This window comes from Candoia aspera, chromosome 4 (genome assembly GCF_035149785.1).
Source record: "Candoia aspera isolate rCanAsp1 chromosome 4, rCanAsp1.hap2, whole genome shotgun sequence".
Taxonomy (NCBI): domain Eukaryota; kingdom Metazoa; phylum Chordata; class Lepidosauria; order Squamata; family Boidae; genus Candoia; species Candoia aspera.
The window spans coordinates 84,959,477-84,969,729 of NC_086156.1; the positions used below are offsets into that span (position 1 = coordinate 84,959,477).

General features: G+C 44.1%; 1 protein-coding gene across 1 annotated transcript; it reads right to left on the reverse strand.

The window, feature by feature from the left end:
• Window positions 1-252: 252 nt before the first annotated feature.
• Window positions 253-10,006, reverse strand: TMEM101 (transmembrane protein 101). The gene is made up of 4 exons (XM_063300864.1): window positions 9,833-10,006; window positions 7,321-7,501; window positions 5,361-5,507; window positions 253-2,788 (listed from the first exon to the last, which is right to left on the reverse strand). The coding sequence occupies exons 1-4, from the start codon at window positions 9,967-9,969 to the stop codon at window positions 2,480-2,482; spliced, it is 774 nt and encodes a 257-aa protein (XP_063156934.1). The 5' UTR covers window positions 9,970-10,006; the 3' UTR covers window positions 253-2,479.
• Window positions 10,007-10,253: the final 247 nt, after the last annotated feature.

A 10,253-nucleotide genomic window follows, 5' to 3' on the forward strand; every position in this document is an offset into this window, starting at 1 on the left:
CATTCCAGATGTGTTGGAGTATAATTTATATCATCAAGCAGCCAGCAAATCCATTGGGAAAGATTGTAACAAAGGATCTCTGAACACATAATGATCTTGGAATTTGGGAACACAATTTGCTGGCTGTCTTATCATTCTTGCTGAAGTTGTCTAGAACTGTGCTTCATATAATTGCTAACCACTGGGCTATTGGGGTTCAGCAAAATGTAAAGAAAGGAAACAAAACAGCCACCAGAAAAGAGAGAGAGACACTGATGGAAAAGTGTGTTTATTCTCTGTTAAATCTCCAAATGCAGAATACAGATTGGGAAACCCTGAAAGACGCAGCAAATCAACAATACTTGCCAATGAGGAAGAAAAGGCAGCATAGTGTATGGCTAACACAGCTGAAATAGGCTATGATTCCAAAATGGCAGCATTTTCCAAATTCCTGCATCTCTCCTTTGGGAGTAAATACATATAAAAATCCATTATGGGGCTGGATTTTACACGAATGATTCCTGAGTAGCATGTAATTCCTTGAGAGCCTCTGAATGCAAATATTCCACCCTTACATCTCAAGATATACCCTGGATTCTTCAAAGTGGAGATTACAGTTCAGACAAGGTTATTGTCACAAATGTGTTCTGGCAAGAAGCAGACTGAATGCATTCTGTCTTGAAGAATGCTATCAGACAGATAGGAAAAGCTGCACAAACATTATTATGAACATGGATTTGTAATCTACCAATGGAGGGAAAAAATCAGCATGTGTTATATTTGCTGGGCAGCAACCCCCTCCAGAGAGAGAAATATTTTGAAGAGTTTCAGTGTATGAGGAAACCCTTCTATTATTCCCCCAATCCTCAGTATCAAGCATTCTAACATAATCTTGTTTGATCCATGTTACGTTTTCTCAAACTCCTTGATTCCACCTAATGTTACTCATTTTTCATCTCACTGCCCCCAGCTTCACTACTGACGCAGAAGTAAATCTGGGCCAGCGCTCTGAGGTTCTACCTCCTTCATATGCTATTGGTGGAAGTGACTGATTCACTGGCATCTCACTCCCACCTGCATCCTGAAGCCCCATCTCCCACAATGGCTCCATATTGCTATCTCATGGGCCAATTTCAGCCTGGGTTCTGGCATCCTTCAGGGTTTTAACATACTCCCAATTCTGACACCTCCCATTCCCATATTTAAAATCTCCAAAAATGGTGCAAGAAATGGTGATTTGGGGGCATTTGGTGAGCTTTGGAAAGGTTTGAAAGAGTGGGGATAGGAGGGGTTTTCCTTCCACTTCCATTCCCCACTCTTAATCTTCCTCCAAAAGCAAGTATTTAAAAACTGGGCTAAAATCAATCTAAAAAGTGGATATCCACAATTTGGGGATGGGGATAGAGGGGTTAAGGTCCTCCCAATCCCTCTCTCTTCCTTAAAAAAGCATCAAACCACAGGCTGCAAATTTCCACCCCATCATTTTCTGTGCTAGGAGAGGCATATAGCTAAAAAGTCATGGGGCAGAAACGCAACCATCTACTACTTCAAATATTGCCCGTTCCTGATTAGCCCAGCACCTCAAAATCTGAGACATCTAAATCAAGAGAAATTATATCCAACCTTCTTTTCCTCCACCTACAGCTTCTTGGAAACCAACTCCAAATTTCCTGTCCTGTAGGAACTTAGCACAAAATTAGACTTTACTTTTACCATCCAGTTTCAGCAATGAGTGCTCCTAGCTCCTAGCTGATACACTAAATATATAAATACTGGGTGTCTCTTCACTCCTGTACTCACTATGAATAAAATAATGTTTTACCCAAGTGGCCATTGTCTGATTTCATGCATGCCTGGAAGAGTATAATACAGTTTCACACAGGTAGAGAAGAAGTCAGCCAATGCAAACACAGATTTACAGTTCATGTTAACCTCCTTAAGAATTATCCATGGCACAGGCCCCACTTGATAAAAAACACTGCACATTCTGTGACAACCACCACCATCATAGTAGATACCCTTGAATCCAAAGTAAAATAAGAGTCAAAATCTCTCTGTCTCTGCCTACTCAGCCCAGGAATGGAGTTCAGGCCCAGCAGCGCACTGAGTGGAAACTTTGTTCAAGTTTTCTTTAAGTTTCTGAAAAACTGGAAACAAAAATCTATACCAATTCTATTAGAGGGAGAGTAAAACCCTGAACTTTCACTGATGTAATTAAAGGCCCTTAATCATTCACTTTCTATTGCTCAAGAAACAGGACAGCTGCTGGACTGTCCTTGATAAAAATAAAGCTGAAAAAATAGAAGAGAAATGACCCTGGATTGTAGAGAGAGAACATGAGTTCATTTAGCTGCCAGTGGGAAGGAGCAAAGAGTTTCAACAATGCAGTAAAAACAAAAATAAATAAGCAATTAATTAAAAAATCCAAGTCCCCTCTCTGGAAGTCTTCTCCTCTCTCTGGCCTGAAATCAGGCGTAGTTCAAGTCTCATGGATTTATTCTCAGCCATCAGTGGCCAAAATTATGGAGGCCCCAAAGATCCCAACGTTCTGGCCAATCAGCTTCATTTGATTCCAGAATTCAACTCTGCGAGAATCGTGCCAGTAGCCCAGATTGCCATCAATGAAGAGGATGATCAGAGGGAGAATTACCGACAGGATCTGAGCAGCTGTGGTGATGTAATAACCAGACAGAAAGGAGAGCGCAAGGACACCATAGAGAACGAAGAGAAGCTGTAAGATGATCTCCCCGCCCAGGATACCACCAAGATAGGCCAGGCGGTCTTCTTTGCTGTGCTGAAGGGAGTAAGCCTGAAAAGAACAAATCGGAATGTTAGTTTACAGCAGCCTTTAGCCTAAAACTTCTACAAGGTGTGCCTTTGGGCAGGTGGATATAAGCTTCCTATGTAATGTCTATCTCTCCAGCTGCTGCTATGCTGGACTGTGAGGGGGATTCTGCAGAAATCCACAACAGATTTATTAAATTCCAAGTGGGATATGAATGAATTGTTTGCATCAGATTTTTTTTCAGGGTCAGACCTGTTCATGTTCTTCTCTGGCTTTTTCCCCATAGTTGGCTGATCACATTTCTCTAGGTATGTTCTCGTAAGACTGGAATGGTAGATCCTGCCCAATTTCAACTGAGGGCAGCTGCAGAAACAATTTTGGAAACTCAATAGTCTTTTATTTTAGATTAAATCATTGCTTATACTCTCTCACCTTAGCAAACATTATGCAGTGTAGGATCTCCAAAAAGAAAAGTGGAGGTGGATTCATAGCCTCCCACCCAAAGGTTACCTACAGAAATTCAACTCCCAACCCAGGTAATCAAGCAAAAATTTACAACTGCATTGATCAGTTGTGCAGTTTGGTTGTGAAAGGTCCCCTGTGCAAGCACCAAGTCATGTCTGACTCTTTGGAGGGATGCTGCTTTTGCAACATTTTCTTACTTCAGGACAATCCTGATTTTTCTATTGAATTTGTCCTGGCCCCAATTAAAATCAAAATCAAGACCAAGCTGTGGTCACTACAATGTCAGCTCTTAGGTGAAAAGCTTTGTCATCAATTGGAACCAAATTGAAACTGGAGTTTATGCCAGCCTAGGGCCTTTGAGAAGACCGATAATGTATACATCTATAATCTTGAACCATCAGCATGACAGCCAGCATGTGATTTTTTCTGACAGACAGGGAAGTGAGGGATTGTGTTCATAATTGTTTGGCATCTCCTCTCTCTTTCCTTTGAGGTTCACACAACCATGAGCCTCCTTTGCTACTACCCACACATTTTCTTCCATATAGTACCCTGCATGTGGGGCAGATCAGAAAGGAGAAATCCTAAACAAAGATTTCTGCCAGATCTGGAGTCTCTCCTTGCTCCGCTGCTTGACTCTAAATTACCTGACAATTAACAGATTTCAAACAGCCTAAAAAAGGATATTACAAGAAAAAACACAGAAGTTAAACAGGCTGTTTTTGAGTATTTGTGTAAACCTATAAAGCCTTTTCAGGTCAAGAAGGGGACAAAAGCAGATTATTTTAAACGTGTCTTTTTCCGTATACAGGTAGCCCTCATTTAATGACCATTTGTTCAGCAATCATTCGAAGTTACAACAGTGCTGAATGAATGGTAGTTACAAAGTTGCAGTGCTGCTGCAAGATCAAAATTTGGGGGGTTGGCAGCCCACCACATTTATGACCGCATGTGCCTCAACAACCCCCACCTGCCTATCTCCCCCCATCTCTGCCCTTTTGGCCACCCTGCACTCCACCACCCCTGCAGCCCCCAGGTGACCTTTGTCATCTTCTTCCTCCTGTTGCTGACGAGGTGTGCCCAGCCAAGGCACCTGCTGGCCCTTTGCAACAACTTATGCTCTGAATTCTGCCACCTCCGCCACTCCCAGCTGGCCTTCACCGTCTTCTTCCTTCCGCTGCTAAGGCGTGCCTGGCTGAGGCAGCTGCTGGCCCTTTGTGCCTCACAAGGCCTCCACCATGCTGGCCCTCGGTGGCAAAGGTCAGCTGGGGGCAGCAGGAATAGGCAGCAGTGGTGGAATGCAGCCCAAAGGACAGAGATGGGGAGAGATAGGTGGTGTTGGGAACTGAAGCAGATACAAGCATGGCAGGGCGGCAGAGCCTCATCTGCCGAAGGGAGTTCGCTGGGCCCAGCTGGGGAGGAGGCAGCAGGACAGAGCCAGCAGTTCATGCAGGGCAGGAGAAGCGTGAGGTCCTTGCCTAACGACTGCAACCGGGACTACCAGAGTTGCCATCGCTAAGCAGTGTGGTCATGTGATGTTTCACCTCACGACTGCTTCACTTAGCAATGGAAATTCTGGTCCCAATTAGGTTTGTTAAGCAAGGACTGCCTGTATACGCATAATTCTCCCTGTTTATGTAACTCACGGATTGGCAATACTGTATGGTGTTTGTGGAGTTCTTGGTGCTCTCTGAGCTCGGTTGCTGGCTAGCAGATGTTTCATTACTCACACTGATGTTACTTAGTTGGGTAATAAAATGTCTGCAAACAAACAATCAACTCCGAGAACACCAAGGACTCTACAGTTCAACCCTGAGCTACAGATATTCTCTTCTTTTGGAACATGGCGTTTATTGTACTTTTATAGCATCTGCACAATCTTAAAATTATATTTTAGTTTTTTTAAGAAATGAAATGCAAGATTTTGGCCGCGCGTGTGTGTGTGCACTCACGCACAAGCACTTGTGCGACTGTTCAACATTTGGAAAGACTGCTGATACCTGATGAATCTGATCCCTGACTTTTGGTGCTCACAATATGTCCACTACCTGTCTCATCACTGTTTTTTAACCCTGTAGCAAGAGAGGATAGAAAAGAGAGGGTCAGTTCAGAGTTTTTTCCATGTACATACCACACAAATGAGGTAGATTCCAATGAAAACTTGCCCAGTAGACTGCAATGACCTGTTCCGTGGTTTCTGGCGGTAGATCTCACCAGCGCCACTTGCCAAGACCAGAAGTCCACCTATTATGGCTATTGTTCGTGAATACATTCTAACCTGTGCCATATTAATGCAAAGAAAACAAAATATGCCCATTAAAAAAAACCAGAAATGCTATTGATTGCCTATTACTGTACAGCTTTAATACTGAATTCAACATCCTCTATATATCAATTTCTGAAAAGAGAACTTTCTTTTATCTCATTTTAATACTGATGATTTTTGTAAGAGATGAAAGTAGATGCCTCAGTTTGGGCACAGAAATCATATGTTATGTACCTGAAATCCCTTCCCTCACAGCACTGATATTAACTCAGATAATTTTCCATTACCCATACTTTTCATCATGTCTAACCAAAAAACTATAGTTATCAGGTTAAAATATGTAAGGGTTTGGATATAATGGGAAATGACAGTTAACAGACAAATGTGAGCGTCAGCAGAGAAGAACTAAACTTAGGCATATTACAACATGTTAGGCCAAGCTTTTCATGTTTACATCTGATCAACATCTGCTACTGGAAGGCACCAAGAAAAAAGTAATTATGAAGCTGGAAGCAATTAATTAATCAACATTCAATTGATCGATATAATCACAGCCAGTACTGCCCTGCAGAGCCTCAGGGTAGGGAACAATCTTATACATTTATTGATTGATTTAATTCCACTTGGACACAACCCAACTCCAACTGCTCTGGACGGTTCACAAACAGTAAAATTAAAACCACTAAAAACCCAAAACAAGATGGCATCTGGGCACAAATACAAACAGAAAACAAAAGTAACAAACATGCCCAAGAGGGCCCATCTGTCTCACATCAAGACCTGGGAGAGCAACCAAGTTTTCAGGCGGGGTCTCATTCAAAAGGGCAGGCACGGTGTCAAAGAAGGCACACTTCCTGAGTCCTGATAGATGACATTGTTTAACTGAAGGGCCCTGGAGCACACCAACTCCGCTAGCATGTACCAGCCAGGCAGAAACCATGGGAGACAGGTGGCCCCCTCAAGTAACTGGGCCCTATAGCATGTAGGGCATTTTAGGTAATAATCAGCACCTTGAATCACACCAGGAAGCAGACCAGCAACCAGTGCAGCTCATGGAGCAGAAGTGTCACATGGGCATACCAAGGCATGCCCATCACTGCCTGTGCTGCTGCATTCTGGACCAGCTGAGGCTTCCATGTGGTTTTCAAGGGTAGCCCTATGTAGAGTACACTGCAGTAGTTGAGCCTTGAAGGGCCTCCCAATCCTGGAAAGGGTGCAACTGGTGCACCAGATGGAGCTGAGCAAAGGCTCAGTTGGCCACAGCTGCCACCTGCTCTTCAAACAGGAGCTGTGAATCCAAGAGGACCCCCAGACTGCACACACCCTTGAGTGGGGAAGTGCTTTCCCATCCAGCCAAGAGTATGGATGGAAAGTCCTAGGATCTAGGGAGCTCTAATATCCACAGCCACTCAGTCTTGGTAGGATTGAATCACAGTCAGTTCCCATCCAGACACTGGGACAGGATTGCAACAGGGGCAGATACTTAAGCCTCCAAATATTGTCAGATGAAACCTTATATGTTCATTCTTTTCCACTGACTGATGGGAGATATAATCCAATTATACCTGGAGATGTTTCCACCTCTATAAAATGAAAAGTAATTCCAGCATAACATATATTCACCTCATACTTATCCACACAGGTGTATTTTAGAAGATACTCTTTTGCTAATGCTGGAAGATGCTACACATGAAACTTCAAAATCAAATCAGAGGAAAAGTATCAACATAGACACACTGGCCAGCTTAAGACCAAGCTAATTCTGTGATAAAGCAGATCTATAACAAACTTTGAATACCAAAAATGGAGCAGCAAATTTTCTCACCTTCAGCCAGTCTCCATAATGCGCATACCCTCCAACATATGCTGCGTAGGTGCTGATAGCCAACTGGAGAGCAGCCCCCAGAGCAAACCATCGGCGTTTCACACCAAAGGACATAAAGCTGGCACACAAAACTGCTGCACCCATGTCAAAGTAGAGAAACGGGACAGGGATGTCTGGTTTCCTGGATAAGGAGATAAAGGTAGAAAATTATTCCATGAGGGAACTGAAAGAAATGGACATTGCACACGAGAGAGAAAGAGAGGGTACACGCATACATACACACCTTGGCCTTAATTTCCAAAGAAAAGAGCCCCACCTGGATATTGACAAAGTTTCAGTAGCCAAAGATACCTACCCAATATGCACTAATCCCTAAACACATTTGAAAACTACTGGAAATTCAGCATTAAGCCTTGGAGAGCACAGGCAGCTATAAAGGTTGGGAAACTCATCATCAGAAGCCACTACCCTGAAGCCCTTGGCACCGACTTTCAGAAGAGAGGAACTGATGCTCTGTCCTTGAGCTGAAAACATCTGGCCCACAAACATCACCTTCCTTTTACATCACTTCTCTTTTCTATCCTTTTATCAATATTCTATCATCCTTTGCTTTCTTGTCAATTTTACTTGATATTCTTCTGTAATTCAGGGAAGCACTGATATGAGATGCACATGTTTAGCTGTATATTTGGGGAGTTACTTGACTGTTCAAGCGTGCCTCGCGTAGGCATGTAAACAGGTGCTGGTGTGATCACCTGTGGCAACCAGGAATCATCTCCTGGCAACCTGACATAAAGAACTTTGGGAAGTGCAAGAAACAAAGTGCTGTTTTTCCCTTCTGGCTATCAGACATCACAGATTATAAGTAGAAGAATACATGTTTATTTTTGTTTATACTGCTTGCATGTCACGTATTCCCACAGGTTCTAGGCAGCCAAGGTACCTTTGTGAGTCAATCTGCCAGGCTACCATCAAAGACAGAAAATAATAATGAGCAAGGCATTAATAATCCACCCAGAACAGCAGTCTACCTACCCTCTCCCCAAAAAAGGGTTGGCAGGAAACTTTACAAACCTGAGAGAACAAAGTAGCCTTCAGCTGACATTTAAAAGGTAACAAAGTTGATAGTTAGACAATCGTGATTTGGAGAGCCACTAAAGATTATTATTATTATTATCATCATCATCATCATCATCATCATCACCATCATCCCTCCCCATTCCTGATGGACTCTAGATCAGGTACAATGAAGTCAAAACATAGTAAAAACAAATGCAAACGATTAAAATAATACCTTCAAAAATTATTCATACCCATCACGGGTGTGCTATAAAACTCCTCTAACTATTGAATGTGTGCTGGAATGCAACTGCTTTGGCTTGGTTACAAAATGCCAGGATCCTCAGAGCCATTCCCAGCTCCACAGGGAGGGTATTTCATAAAATGGGAGCTGCCACTGGGACAGTCTGTCGCTTGGTCCACATCCTACATACTTCTCAAGGAGGGGGACCTGCAACAGGCCCTCTCTTGGTAATCAGTCCAAACAAGTACATTCAATTCTGGCCAGGTGTTGTCTGATTTATGGTTGCCTCCGGCCTCACCTCCAAAACAAAGGGATTTGGTTTTGGATCCAAGTTTAACATTCATTCTGCTAGATCTATGGCCTCGGTGCTCACAGTCCAGCCCATTTAGAGGAAACCAGCTGGATAAAGTTATTCTAAACTGGTGTTTCTCAAGTGTGGTCTGAGGACTCCTGGGGGTCTCCCAAGACCCCCTCAGGGGTCCCTGAAATCAAAATTATTTGCCAGTCTATGTTGAAAAATAATACAATATTAAAATCCCATCAAATAACTGTGAGAAGCGGTAGCAGTAGTGAATGCATCAAGTTTAATTGTTAATACATTAAATATCGATAAATATAACCCACATAAACAAAAGCTCTTTTGGGTCCTCCCAAAAAAGTGGGAAGGGGTCCCAAGAGAAGAAAGTATAAGAAACACCATTCTAAACCTGTAATTGCCTCCATTTTCCTCTCCCGTCCCCAAATCCAATCATTCTCCCAGCTTGATCCACTAATGCCCCTCCTGAGATCCCTGCAACCCATACCTTTTTGGGCTACTCTCCGGATCCCCTTCTATCCCCAGCCTACACTCAACTGTTATTTAACGACGCCCACTCTGTGTGCTGCCCTATCATTGCCCGTCAAAGTGCTTCCATCCCTTTCTCCCATCCCCAACTCCTCCATCAAATACAAACCCCTTTCTCCCAATGTGAAACCCCAAGCCTCTCTCCCTCTCCATTCATTCTCACGCACACCGTCTCGCCCACCTGAGCATTATTTCTGACTCCCACCACTTCTCCACGTGAGATGACTCGGGACCCTTGATTTCCCCGACCTTGGAGACCGTCTCCTAAACGGACGAAGGCTACTGGCATCAACTACCCTCTGCACAGGCTCAGAGGCGCCCTGCGCCTCTGCAAGCGCACCGTCTTTGGAGAAGGTCTTACTCACCGGCGGACCTCGGCGCGCTCGGCGTTGAGGAGGAGGCCGCTGAGGCAGTGCCAGAACGGGAAGCGCGTGAGCAGCACCGACCCGATCCGCATCAGGAGCCGCAGCGCGCCGCGCCGCCGCCCGCTCCCCGCCGCCATCCTGCGACAGGGCGGAACTACTGGCGTATCCCGTTCCCACCACAAGGCCTGCTTTGGTCCGTTAGAGCGTCGCTCTAACGTCCAACCCCAAAGTTTTCCCAACAGGAACTGATACCGCAGTTCAAACGGTTCCGGTCTTCTTTACTGTAGGTATCGAAAGTCGTTCCCTCATATTTTGTGATTGCCGCTCGCTACCTACTTTATATTTAATCCGCGTCTTCTGTGCCATTTACAGTTAGAAGAAACTGAAATCCAATACAATGGTTCCGCGCTAGGGGAGCTGC

Bases quoted from the DNA above. Each gene is read 5' to 3' on its own strand.
- TMEM101 (XM_063300864.1), bottom strand. From the start codon at position 9,969: ATGGCGGCGGGGAGCGGGCGGCGGCGCGGCGCGCTGCGGCTCCTGATG. The intron at 5,508-7,320 runs GTGAGAAAATTT...AATATGGCACAG, and splicing joins ATTATGGAGACTGGCTGAAG to GTTAGAATGTATTCACGAAC. The intron at 2,789-5,360 runs GTATGTACATGG...TGTTCTTTTCAG, and splicing joins GAATCTACCTCATTTGTGTG to GCTTACTCCCTTCAGCACAG.